The following is a 14,844-nucleotide window of genomic DNA, read 5'->3' as shown; positions in this document are numbered from 1 at the left end:
CTTGATCCTACACATTGTTTGTTTAGCTTGCTGACTGCATGAACTCACGCAAATAGGCCTACTGAATGGAACTGACTAAGGGCTGGTCACACTCATAGTCAAATGGGGATGTTATAATCCATTCAGAATCATGTATAGGCCTAATTGTAACCTGTTTTTATATGTCGATATGATTATAGTCTAAATAATAAAACTCAGCAACATAATCATAAGCAATCATAAGCAAAAGCAAAAACATTTTTGGTTGTTGTAATTATTAGCTCTTCGCCCCTTCCTATCAGATCCTGCAGTAGTGCAATGAATGAAATTATGCTTGATTTCAGTGGTGTAAAGTAACTAAGTACATGTACTTAAGTACTGTAGACTACTTAAGTACAGTTTTGAGGTATTTGTACTTTACTTGAGTATTTCGAATACTTTTACTTGTACTCCATTACATCTCAGAGGCAAATATTGTAGGATAGTTTTACTCCACTACAATTATTTGAAAACATTAGTTACTCGTTTGAAGATTTTGATTATTATTTCAAAACATACATTAACCAATAGAGCATTTGACATTTATTGTGAGCTTGTAGATCTGCCATTTTCAAAACAGATTTTTATTTATTTTTTTAATTGTGAAATGGGACATTCATTCTGCATGATGGGTAGACCTACCTACTTTTATTTTTGGTACATTTTGATGCCCAAATTATACTTTTTTTATAGCCTATATAGCTACTTTTGTAGGCTTACTCAAGTAATTTTTTATTTCCCAACAGACATATTTGTAGATCATTGCAGTATTGACACTTTTTCTTATAGTTCTTTTTCCACCACTGATTGATTTTACAGTGGATTATGGATATGTGACAAAACACGTCCATAAATAGGTTTCTGCTCCACCACAGCTCAGCTGGTGCAGCAGCGTGCGCGAGGGAGGCTGCATTGTTCCGCAGCGTCGTATCGAGCGGACCCGACCATCTGAAGCGGAGCGGGGGAAGCACTAAAGCAGCTTACCAGCCTGGCCATTAGGCCTACGGTTCACTTGATGAGAAGAAAGCACGGCTTTATTATGGCGCCGCAACATCATGGGATGTAGAGACGAACAAGAAGACGCATTGTTTGGCACGGGTGTGGAGATAACTGTCCTGGATCAACTTAAGGTACGTACGGTTTCTGTATCTCTGTCAGTAACGTTGCATTGATTTACGTATATTTAGCTACAGATGACAGTGCAGTCAGTGTACACGCTGTCCAAATCACAACCGCAACATTAGTGGATGCCGAAGCTGTGAAAACTACGCTACAACGACGAAGCAAAAGCCAACTATCAAATAGGCTACACGCAACATTGAATGGGGAAATTGTCAAATATTCCTTCGACTATGCAGTTACTGTTAGCCTATCTCAATGTGTATATTAATGGTATAATCCAGATACTGCTCGTGTTATTATTATGTCTGTGGAGTGTGGACATAAATCTAATGGGCGCGTGTGCAGTTATAGCTTGTCTTAACCAGCTTTGCAGCCTTGTTGTGATTAATTTATCAGAAATAGTTTTGATGCATACATCCCAAAGCAGAAATGTGTGTCGCTCATAAAGGGTGCAGTGTAGCCTATCTAATGTTGACTGAATATGTTTCGCTGCTATCATGGCCCAGCCCACAGGACGGATAGGAATCGGATGATGTCCTGTCATGCTCAACTGAATAGCACATTGCTTATTTTATTTTATTTTAGCGAGAGAGAGAAACAGGGAGGGCGGGATAGAGAATTCGGATCCGGGCCAGTTGCATGGAGGCCTATTCGTGTGGGTGTGCCCCATGGGCCATGGCCAAATTGGCCATGAGTAGCACTTTATAACGGTATAACAAATGAAACACAACTGTGCAGTTATGACTATGCTATTAGGCTATGAATAGATAGATAACAATACAGTGATTAGGCCCCACTGCTAACTGAGCCAATAGGCCTATTAGTGATGTCCCTGATCACAATGTAGGTCTATTTATTAGTTCTGCAATAAAGTTGGGACATTAAATCTAATACTCTATATTTATCAACACATTATTATACATATTATGACATTTAGTATGTATGTACCTATGTATGTATGTATGTATGTATGTATGTATTAGGGCTGAAACGATACATTTTAATAGCGATTCGATACATATCACGATACATGGTTGACGATACGATACATGGACGATATTGGTTCATTCATAGCGATACGATACGATTCGATTCAATGATTTAAAATCGATATAGTAACTATTTAGCAAAGAAATTAAATCTGTGTGAAAGGTGTGGATAGTGCAGGTTTTTTAGGGGAAACATGTATTATTATGGATATAAATAAGTGAACACAGTAATTTTCTGCCAAACACATGGACATTGTATATTAACAAACCTGCAACTTGACATGAACCCAGAGATTACACACATTTATCGATAGACCAGTGTAGCTATATGGAAAGGAAAAGTAATTAAACCACTCCTTTAATTTTTTCTTCTTAAAAATGCTAAATACAATGCCCGAGTAGGTAGTATCGATACTTGCACTGCCGATTCGATACGATACAAAATAAAAGCATACGATTAGCTGTGGCATTAAAGGAGTAGTTCACCTCCAAAATGACTTTTTTCTATTGATTACTCACCCCATGGAGACTTGATTTCAATAATATTTTTTAGTTTTTTTTGTTGCATTCCTAAGACCATACTTTGATTACAATAAATTTACCCCATTGATTCCGCATGGTAAATTTTCTAGAATCAAATTTTTGTCTTAGGAATGCGACAAAAACTAAATAATATTATTGAAATCAATTCACCACGGAGTGAGTAATCAATAGAAAAAAAGTCATTTTGGGGGTGAACTACTCCTTTAAGGCCACTGTGGCCTCAAGTCATGCCATTGGTTTGAGGGGCACAATGCCAAACTGAGGGGCAACCGCGGCCATGGCCTTTATGGCCTCCATGAAATTCCTGCCCTGATATACACACAGACACAGTACATACATATATACGGCCTACAGTAGTGTCATTGCTGTAACCTGGTATCTGGAATGTGATGCTGTTGCTGCAGGGCGAACTATGGGGTAGCATATAGCTCTGCTCCATAGCATTAGAGGGAGAACTCCTCTAACGCTATGGACCAGAGCTAGGGGTAGCATATACTGTAGTATAATTTAAATTTAGTATGATTTCTTAGCCCCACCACCTAGCCGCATATATATATATATATATATATATATATATATATATATATATATATATATATACATACACACACACACACACACACACACACACACACACACACACACAATACGGTAGTATACATACTGTATATATAAAGAAACTAATAGTTGCACCATCTAATCTACAACTTTGTTTTGCAGGGATGTTTACTCTCACAGAAGTTGCCTCTCTGAACGACATCCAGCCAACGTATCGAATACTGAAACCATGGTGGGACGTGTTCATGGATTACCTTGGGATTGTCATGCTGATGTTGGCCATATTTGCTGGAACAATGCAATTGACTAAAGACCAGGTGGCTTGCCTTCCTGTCCTGGAAAGTTTTAATGGGCCGGGGCAATTTGCAACCCAGCAGCCAGCTGTGGCAGCGGCTGGCCCATGGGAGGAAGAAACCAGAGCCAGGCAGGAGAAAGCAGCACCCCTCATGGCTAACGACCTGGCAGAGAGCATTCTCCACAAAATGCACTTTACACCATCAGAAGCATTTGGGCAGCCTCTCCCCACAGGTGTCAGAACCAAGTTGGATTTTCAGCAGTACGTTTTCATTAATCAGATGTGCTACCATGTTGCCCTCCCATGGTACTCCAAATACTTCCCATACCTTGCTCTGATCCACACAATTGTATTGATGGTCAGCAGCAACTTCTGGTTTAAATATCCAAAGACGAGTTCAAAAATAGAACATTTTGTCTCAATTTTGGGGAAGTGTTTCGAGTCACCCTGGACGACAAAAGCCTTGTCAGAGACAGCATGTGAGGACTCGGAGGAGAACAAGCAGCGCTTGACCGGTGCTTCCTTCCTACCGAAGCATTTCTCAACAAGCAGCGAAGAGGGAAGTCCAAACCAATCCGCCGCGAAGCTTGTGAAATCTGAGGTCAAGTTTTCGACTGAAAAGCTTGTGGTGGAAGTTCCAATCATGACCATATTGGATAGGAAAGACGGTGAGCAGGCAAAAGCCCTGTTTGAAAAAGTGAGGAAGTTTCGCACCCATGTAGAGGACAGTGACACGATTTACAAGCTGTATGTTGCTCAATCTGTGATCAAAACAGTGAAGTTCATTTTGATCCTGTGCTACACAATGACATTTGTCGCTGCCATAGATTTCAACCATGTATGTGAGCCAGAAATAAAGCATTTGACAGGATATGCCAAATTTCAATGCACCCATAACATGGCATTCATGTTGAAAAAACTTCTTGTCAGTTATATTGCTCTCATATGTGTATACGGCATGGTCTGCATATACACACTGTTCTGGCTCTTTCGACGACCTCTCAAGGAGTATTCCTTCGAAAAAGTCAGAGAGGAGAGCAGCTTCAGTGACATTCCCGATGTTAAGAATGACTTTGCTTTCCTCCTGCACATGGTGGATCAGTATGATCAGCTGTATTCAAAGCGTTTTGGCGTCTTCCTCTCTGAAGTCAGTGAAAACAAGCTACGGGAGATCAGCTTGAACCACGAATGGTCCTTTGAGAAACTGCGGCAGCATGTTACCCGCAACGCTCAGGACAAGTTGGAGCTTCATCTCTTCATGCTGTCTGGAGTGCCGGAAGCTGTGTTTGACCTCACTGATTTGGAAATCCTCAAACTGGAGTTGATCCCGGAGGCCAGGATAACGGTGAAGATTTCACAAATGACGAATCTCCAGGAGCTGCACTTGTATCACTGTCCTGCTAAAGTTGAGCAGACCGCATTCATTTTCCTTCGCGACAATCTACGGTGCCTTCACGTAAAATTTACAGATGTTGCTGAGATCCCCACTTGGGTATACTTGCTGAAGAATTTAAGGGAACTGTACTTGGTTGGTAATCTGAACTCTGAAAACAACAAAATGATTGGACTAGAGTCTCTCAGAGACCTCAAACATCTGAAGATTTTGCATCTCAAGAGCAACCTCACAAAGATCCCGACAAACATAACTGATCTCTCACCTCACCTGGTCAAGTTGGTGGTTCATAACGATGGCACAAAACTTGTGGTGTTGAACAGCTTGAAGAAAATGTTGAATCTAGCAGAGCTAGAGCTTCACAATTGTGAACTGGAACGAATCCCTCATGCCATTTTCAGTTTGACCAACCTGCAGGAGCTTGATCTGAAGTCCAATAACATTCGCACCATTGAAGAGGTCATCAGCTTTCAGCATCTCAAAAGGCTGATTTGCCTCAAACTCTGGCACAATAACATCATCACCATTCCGTTGTCAATAAGCCAAGTCAAAAACATTGAGTCGCTCTATCTGTCACACAACAAACTCGACTCTCTGCCCGCACCATTATTCAACATGCTCAAGTTAAGGTACCTGGATGTAAGTCACAACTCAATAGTGGCAATACCGTTGGAGATAGGCTTTCTCCAGAATCTCCATCACTTTGCCATCACAGGCAACAAAGTTGAGGTGGTACCCAAGCAGCTGTTCAAGTGCACCAAACTGAGGACATTATGCCTTGGCCACAACTGTATCTCTGTCCTTCCTGAGAAAATTGGCCAACTCCTGCAGCTGACACACCTGGAACTGAAGGGAAACTGCCTCGACAGACTCCCAGTGCAGCTTGGCCAGTGTCACCTGCTCCGCAGGAACGGCCTGATTGTGGAAGACCATCTCTTTGACTCTCTCCCGCAGGAGGTGAAGGAGGACATCAATCAGGAATCCAATGGCACTATTGCAAATGGAGTGTAGGGGTTCAGCAGTGGTCACATCCTATATTGGATCACAAAGGTTTCAGACAAGTGTTTCATATCGTAGATCAAGGCAAAGCTATTTGAATTATTTCATGCTACAGTATGCAAAGGAAAAGTTTTGCTCAGGGCCGAGTTGTAGCACTGTGCATACCAGGTAGCTGTCACATATACTGTACAGCATTAGATGATTACTGTCTGGTAGTTTATTTTGCTACTATATCCATGTTTTAATGCTAGCGTTGAGTAGGGATGTAACGGTATAACAGTTAAAAGTACACAGCCGTATACTTTTCTGCAAAGCAAAATGCTTGTTTGGTTTTCCAATGGGCCAATGTACGTTTTAACTAAAAGTGGGGCATACTGTGTACTGTATACCATGGTATTTTGGTAGATTCCGTATACTGTTACATCCCTAATGTTGAGCGCATCATGTTTCCACTTTCCAGCTACATACAAGTGACTCCTGTAATCTGTGTATAATTCAGTGTTTTCTTTTTTAATCATTTCATCTTGGATATGAGTATGTAATTAACAATTAACCAACTCAATCACTTTTTGAACACAGTCTTTACATACTGTAGCTGAAATGTTGCCAATCACTGTGTTATACCATCTTTTCACAAACATAACATTTTGGCTTTCTTTAATTGCTAAATGCTTGATGAATGTTTTGCATTGACAGTCTCTCCTCCTGCTCCATCTCATGATTAATGCAGCAAAGTAGTGAGAGTAAATAAAAAATGAATATTGACATATTCATGCTGCAATCTGGAAGAGTTAAATGCACTTAAAACATTGTGCACTCAGTCAATAGACCAAAACATCATTACGTCACCACAACACAAGCTTACTTCTGGGTGGATAACTCTGACATTGCTGTCTGATTAAGCATCTATGGGTGTTTACAGGGTTCTTATTTTCGTATAAGTAGCCTACGCTTTTTCGGAGGATTGACCAATGCACTTTGCATTCGGTGTGCGTATGTGGGATGCCTGTGTGTGTTTGGACTTCAAACCATGAACATTGATAAAGCCCTAGGTCTAATTCAATACATAGATTTGGCTTTACAGCCCCAAACACAACATGATTTTGGAATAATTGCCAAGCCAATGTTTCGTTCAAGGTGCTTTCCTGTTTACCGCTGCAGGTAGGCTGACCAGATGCAACAAATCCACCCAGAAATACGGTCAAATACCTTACCTCCGATCCATTTGTTTACAAACATTCTGATTTGGTCTATACAGAAAGTATAGAGGAGAACAAAATGGTGTATTGTTGAACAAAACTGTACATGTTGGCTCATTAAGCTCAACACATACAAAACATTCTCAAGATCTTTAGGCTAGTAACACTGTTTGTTTTCATGCAGAGGAGTATTACGAAAATGGTCTGTGTGTACAATTGTTTGACAACTTTCTGTTCAGTTAAACAGAAATTATGTCTGTCATTTATTTAAAGTCAGATATTTAAGTTTGCACTGAACATTTCTATTTGTATTTTTTATGTTTTGCTCTGTAAACAATTCTTTTGAAAGACCTTATGACATGTTTATGACCCGGTCTGCATTTGAGACACGTGTGGGACACGATCAACACAATCCTGAATTATTTTTTGTGTTCAATCTGTGTTTTTAGATATGTTAGTATTTCAGCATGCTACAACTGGTCATATGATGCATTTTGCATCATATGACCAGTTGTAGCATGCTGAAATCGGCTGAAATACTAAAATATCTAAAAACACAGATTGAACACAAAAAATAACTCAGGATTGTGTTGATCGTGTCCCACACAACAATAAAATAAGATCTGGTTGTCCCAGAGGTGACCTGGTCCTTTAAGGTCGCTGTTCTCAGCCTCCTCCCTTAACCACGATAACCAATAACTGTCTTTTTGGCATCACTGCACTGATCTCTTAATAACTCAACAACTATATAATTAGTTTGCATGGTCCCCCAGGGGTCGATCCTTGACCACTTCCTGACTTCCTTTTTTTCCCGCCTCCTAAACCAATTTTCTTTTGCCAAACAATTTGCCGATCTACAGCTCAGGCTCACAATGCACCGCAAAGCTTGTAGTTCTGATAATTTCGCCTATTACAAAATAGGAGGGAGTGGACACAAGGGTTAATGGCATTTCATGGGGTCTTCAGAAATGTAACACTGATGCTGACCATAGTAGCACTATTGTGACAGATTTGCAGGTCTACAATGACCATGTATTGGAGAGGAACCCAGGGGCGTCACACCAAATTCTGGGCCCTGGGTACAAGGATTCACTGCGGGCCCACCCATGAATGTTAACTATTGAAAAATAGCAGATATACAAGCTCACAGCTGCAAGCTTATTTTTGAAAAATCGTGAAAATGTGTGCAAGAAACCTATGTTTCCATGTCAGTTGTGATCAAACTTTTTCATGTGAAGGACCCCCAAGATGATATGTATTTGGCCACGGACCCCCATCTCAAAATATTTAATTCCAGGGACCCCCCCAGAAGCGAAATTTGAGTTACAAATGTTCGCTTAAAAAAGACATTACATTCAAAGATTTTCACACATTTTCACGACTTTTCAAAAATAGCAGATCTACAAGCTTGCGCTTGTATATCTGCTATTTTTCAATAGCTAAAGTTACTAGGGCCCCTCCACCTTGGGCCCTAGTAACTCAGTCCCCCCCCCCCCCCCCCCCTTGTGACGCCCCTGGAGGAACCTATAGTGTAGTTCAGATCTCATCACAATATGGGATATTCTAAATAGCCTTGTTTATTTTTGCTCTGTTTATTGTGGAAACCATATAAAGTTTTCTAAAATGTGAATGACTTATTTTTTGCAGATAATATTTTCTTTTTTTTTTAATGTTCAATATTGCTACGCACAATATATTATTTTGTTATATGCTGTTTTAAGACGGCACAGTTTACCCCAACACAAACCCATTTTGAGTATAATCGTGTCTTGTTAAACAAACACAAATAATGTCTTGCTGTGTATTTTTTTTTACAAGACGAGGGATGCACTGTATTTATCAAATGTAGGCCTAAATGTTCGATTGTTCCAAATATCCTTTGAATGCCTCTGAGTAAATGAAAAAACTTCAGTCATTTCAGAACAGAATCCCATACTGAATAAAATATTTATAAAGCTATAAATATCCTGCACACTATGTAACTTGCAATGATGTGTCGATGCATTTATTGAGGCATTTTGGTGCTAAACCTTCATGAGGGGAGCCGTGTATTCAATATACAAAATCTAATTCCTGACGAATAACGCATGGTTGCAGTGTGTGTCTGTGTGTGTGTGTGTGTGTGTGTGCGTGCGTGCGTGCGTGCGTGCGTGCATGTGTGTGCGTGTGTGAGACGTGTGAAAGAAACCTTTTTGTACATGTGCATGTGCATCTTCTATAGATAGCATAGCTACTTGATGAGAATAATAATTCTACATTTCTGAAGTGATAGTTATCCATGTTCATTTAAGTCTGAAAGAATTAAAGGTAGGGGGAAATATTTTCTTTGGTTGAAATAAGCGTCAAACTCTATATTCTGGTAGTACTCATTGCTATAGTGTTTGTTCAGTAACAGACCTATAGTATTAAACAAAAAAAATGCATTTTCAGTTTGGGATACCAATTTTATACAATCAGGATAAAGACCGTACAGCAGGGGTCTTCGACAGGGGGTCCGGGACCCCTAGGGGGTCCTCAGAGTTACTACAGGGGGGCCGCCAAATCTTAGTGATTTTAAATTAACAACTTGAACCCACGCATCCCTATTCTGAGGAGAACGTTAGCCAAAAATAGCAGATCTACAAGCTCGAAGATTTGAAGCTTGAAGATCGTCTATTTTTGGCAAATAGGTTTGGTGTAGCGGCAAAAAAGAGCAGACCAAGTAGGCCTACAGATTGAAAGGTCAAGTTAACTAAAAACACGAATCCAGCATAGACTGATGACAGTGCTGTCAAACAAGTCTATGTTTCTATCTATGAAATTGATGAAAATCTGCATCACACATTTATACAATATGTAGAGGGGGTCCCTGCTTCATCTCTCTCTCAGCTAAGGGGTCCTTAGCCTGAAAACGTTGAAGACCCCTGCCATACAGGATACAGATTAAACATTGAAATTGGAAGTGATAACACAAAGAAATGAGCAGACCAAATTGGAACTGGAACTCTATAAAAAGGACCTGATAAATGGGTAGGCTACTCTCTCTCCTGGTTGGCTGTTCAATTATGATCTACTGTACATCTATTGTCACAAATTAAAACACTGACAGACGCATCAAGCAGAGAGTACAGAGATGAACTTGTGAGATAATCAAAATGGAAATACGTTCAGAATTCAAATTATTCCTGTGATCTTCAGATTATTAAATTGATATTGAAATGTACAGTATTACCAACTCCTTAACTCATGCAAGAAACATGGCTTCTATCAGTTACACTTACAGTATACATCTTGGCAAGTAATGCCCTCATGTGGTAATGCCTTGTTACTACATTCTATTCATTCTGGCTGTTTTCAATAGGGCCAGTGGTGAAAGACATGGTAAAAAGAGCTCAATATTACAAATATGATTTATCCTGAGTGATTTAGGACATTACCAGTTGTACTTTTCATGTTGTGTACTGTAGAGCAGTACACAACATGAAAAGTGGCAGAATGTAACAAATAATGCATATATTATTACAGCAAATATATAAACAAAATAATGTGCACACACGCACGCACGCACGCACGCACATGCACACGCACACACACACACACACACACACACACACACACACACACACACACACACACACACACACACACACACACACACACACACACACACACACACACACACACACACACACACATACACACACACACACACACAGGGGCAACACAGTGGTTACATAGCCTTAAAGGGGTAGGCCTATCTCACTTTAAAACACATTTACTCAGACTTTTGAGTGCACCGCATTTAGATATTTGATATTCATCTTACAGACACACCCTCATCCTATATAAAAGACCAAGCCAGAGTAGACTTTAAAATGACCCCGGAAGTGGCAACACAGTTCCTTCCCTTGTAGTAGTAGGCTGTTAAGTAGTAGACTATGAGACAACAGGTGAACTTAGAGAAATTCCAAGGCACTCCGCTGAGTCTAGTTTAAAAACCTTTATTATTAAATTGTGGCTTTCCCAGCTAGCTAGGCAAACATGTTGTGAGCTTGTAGATCGGCTATTTTCAAATAGTCTAGGTATGAAATAGGGCTAAAGTGGTTAATGTATGTTTTATAATATTATAATGTATATCCACAAGTAACTAGTAATTAAAGTCTCCAAATAAATGTAGTGGAGTAAAAGTACAATATTTGGATCTGAGATGTAGTGGGGTAGAAGTAAAAGTACAGAGAATTGGAAATAAAGTACAAATACCTCAAAATTGTACTTATGTAAAGGAGTAGTTCACCCCCCAAATTACTTTTTTTCCCACTATCGATTATCGACTTGACTCACGCCATGAATACTTTTTAGTTGTTGTCGCATTCCTAAGCAAAATAAATGTAACCCCGTTGATTCCGGATGATCCGGAATCAATGGTCTTACAAAGAAAATGGGCTTTTTAAAAAAAATATAAAAATATTATTGAAGTCTCCACGGGGTGAGTAATCGATAGAAAAAAAGTAATTTGGGGTGTCGCGTGAACTACTCCTTTAAGTAAATGTACTTACTGTAGTTACTTGACACCACTGGGAGCATGGCAGGAACGTGCTGGGCCCCTGATTCATCCCGGGAAAAAGAGTTGGAGAGGCCCTCATATAGAGAGAGATCTCTCTCTATAGCGCTGCTGCTACTCAAAGATTTGCCATTTCAGATCATGACAAAGTGACAAGCCAGTGGGCCAATTATTGTACATGAGTTATATTTTGTTGTTGTCGGGTGGAAACCTTGTATGTCCAAAACCGTTTGTTTTGTATTTATCATTTTAAAAATGATTTAAACTAGTGAAAACAGCCGATCTACAAGCACACAACGCCTCGCACCGCGAGGCGTTGTGTGCTTGTAGATCTGCTGTTTTCACTACTTTTGTGCAACAGCCTTGTATGATGAAGCAGGGCTTTGCTTTGCGAAAAAAAATTATACATTTGAAACTTGGATATACAAGGTTTCTGCCCGACAGTGATGATTTACTTTGTTGGCCGCCCAGCCCCCAAAATGGAACGAAGGACGACATTTTATTTAAACTTTTTTCCTAATGGCCGGCCTGAACCGGCCGGGAATGAACCGGCCGTTCGGGAGTTGTCCCGCTTTTCCCAATGGCCAGCACGTCCCTGGAGCATGGAATATGAATGAGGTAGTAAAGGTGCAGTGAGACAGACAGGCCATACTGCATGACTGTGACCTGGTACTAAAGGTGCAGTGAGACAGACAGGCCATGCTGCATGACTGTGACCTGGTCTGACAGTATGAATGAGGTAGTAAAGGTGCAGTGAGACAGACAGGCCATGCTGCATGACTGTGACCTGGTACTAAAGGTGCAGTGAGACAGACAGGCCATGCTGCATGACTGTGACCTGGTCTGACAGTATGAATGAGGTAGTAAAGGTGCAGTGAGACAGACAGGCCATGCTGCATGACTGTGACCTGGTCTGACAGTATGGTTGTTAGAGCCCTGCTGTCAGGCCAACCCAGAAAACACAGCCTCTGTTGGATGCAAATCATTATTTTCCCTCTCCTTGGAATCAAGAAATGGCCTCATTCCTTGCCGCTGATATTCAGCATATAATAGCTTGCTGTGATTCCCATTATGTGGGCCAGGGCCCACTGGTGGGGCCAAGTTATTAGGAATAAATAATAAATAAACGCTCGCACACACAGAGTTATTTGGTGCAATAAAGCTTTATTGCACCAAATAACTCTGTAACGTTTCGAGCACAAAGCTCCTCCTAAGACTCTGTTTGAGGAAGAGCTTTGTGCTCAAAACGTTACAGAGTTATTTGGTGCAATAAAGCATCTGTTGCATTGGAGCCCTCAGCGTGAAAGTGTTTATTTATGTTTTATTCCTACAGTTCGTCGCTCAGCACCTGCCCAAACATGGGTTAGGGATGTTCATGTCTGCTCTCTCTTTTCATGCCTCCAAATTATTATCCATACACCAAGATTTAAAAGATAATATAACATACCAGTAAGACTCCCTAATCGGGAGATAAGCGACCGTCAGGTCGCAGCGTGATTTTAGGGCAAAATGTGTAGGAGCAGTGTCCAAAAATGTGTTTGAAAAAATCGGCCTGATGGTGGCGCTAAATGGGACAGATCCATGTTGATGACATGAGCGTAGAGCAAGTGTGTACCGATTTGCGTGATTTTAGGGCAAAATTTGCAGTGTCCAAAAATGTGTTTTGCAAGAATCGGCCTCATGGTGGCGCTAGAAGAGGGGTATGTGAGAATTGATGGGTGGAGGTTGTGGTTTGGCAGGCAAGGAGTGTGTGTGACAGACGGACTGACGGACAGCTGGTCGTGGTTTTGATAGTAACTGCGACCTGACGGTCACAATAAGGTAAAAAATATATACATTTTGATACCAATAAATGCGAACTTAAAGTATACTATGTTGGTTCCATTGATCCAAGCGGGAACACAATCTAATTGAGTTCATCGTGACCAGGGTCCCGTGGTCTGTACTTGGCCCCGTCCTTTTTTCCCTTTACACCAAATTGACGAAAATAGCCAGATCTGCAAGCTTGTAGATCTGTATATTTTCACAGAATGTTCGCCTATTTTCACCAAATGTTCGCACACAGTAGCGTGACATTATTCAATCTCTTCCTGGTCTATCCTGCCTGTGCCTGTGTGTCCTGTTCCTTCAGCCAGTTGTGAAAGTAAACCTGTTTTACCCCATAATCCCTGCCTACTCTTTCGCTCTTGCGCTTGGGTCCTGCTTAAAACTGTGACACTTGTGTCAACACCATGGTCAACAACACCAGTTGGCAGCTTTGATGTCTCCTGCCCAGCAAAATAATCAAGAGCACGGCTCACAAGTGATGGGCTGTAATTGGGACATGTTGTATTTTTTTAAAGGGGAAAAAAAGGCCACCGCGTGATTTTGATGGCTGTTTTTGCCCTGCCACCTTTTTGAGACACCCCTGTCCTGTGCCCACGGGGAAGGAAGGCTTGTCACTTATTAAGGAGTCTGTTGCGGTGAAGTGACAGATGTCCTGATGTGATCTGTCTGCATCTTTGGCCTCCGTCTGTCTTGTTAGTACACATGGTTAAGAGTGGTGTGTGGGAGTGCTGTTCTTTCATACATGTTAAATGGATTGGAAGGTCTCTTCCACTGTCATGTGGGCCGATTCCAACTTCCCCTGCAGAATTTCTACATCGTCGTGTGACTGTGGTGCTCAGGCACGTGCACACATTGACATCAAAGGGGGCTTGAGCCCGTGCACTTGTATCCGCCTGTAAAAATTGCCCTCTCCAGACCATGAATTTTTACTATGGTGAAAGAAATCTCTTTCCATGCCATACCTGAAGGCAGCATTCAAGAGAATTGCCTTGTCCAAAGTCTCCTGAACTTGAATGCAGCATCTTATGTTGGAAGAATTGCCCTCTCTGTGTAGAAATCCATGCCGTACACCACATTTCCAGTATTGACTTGATTATGCTTAGTTCAGTGTGGTACCAAGCAACGAAAATAGCCGACCTCCAAGCTCACAACGCGCCGCACTGTGACGCGTTGTGAGCTTGGAGGTCTGCTATTTCCGATATTTTCAACATAAGGCCCTTTTAGAATTGTCAGCCCCTGCCTCTCAAACATTCTCTGCACGTGGCACTCATCGGTGTACAGCACGTTCCTAATTGGAAATCGTTATTTTCGGCGAGCGACACCGTCTTACGACAGACCCTGCAGTCTGCTCATTAGGGTTG

General features: G+C 41.1%; 1 protein-coding gene across 1 annotated transcript; it reads left to right on the top strand.

The window, feature by feature from the left end:
• Positions 1 to 1,047: 1,047 nt before the first annotated feature.
• On the top strand, positions 1,048 to 7,395 carry lrrc8db (leucine rich repeat containing 8 VRAC subunit Db). Its single transcript, XM_080726324.1, has 2 exons — positions 1,048 to 1,148; positions 3,393 to 7,395. Exon 2 carries the CDS (start codon positions 3,395 to 3,397, stop codon positions 5,927 to 5,929), a length of 2,535 nt encoding a protein of 844 aa, XP_080582450.1. The 5' UTR covers positions 1,048 to 1,148; positions 3,393 to 3,394; the 3' UTR covers positions 5,930 to 7,395.
• Positions 7,396 to 14,844: the final 7,449 nt, after the last annotated feature.

This window comes from Nannobrachium achirus, assembly GCF_963921795.1.
Source record: "Nannobrachium achirus genome assembly, chromosome: 1".
NCBI lineage: Eukaryota > Metazoa > Chordata > Actinopteri > Myctophiformes > Myctophidae > Nannobrachium > Nannobrachium achirus.
This window is presented reverse-complemented; position numbering and strand designations above follow the sequence as displayed.

Coding starts and splice junctions, on each gene's coding strand:
- lrrc8db (XM_080726324.1), top strand. CDS start 3,395: ATGTTTACTCTCACAGAAGTTGCCTCTCTGAACGACATCCAGCCAACG.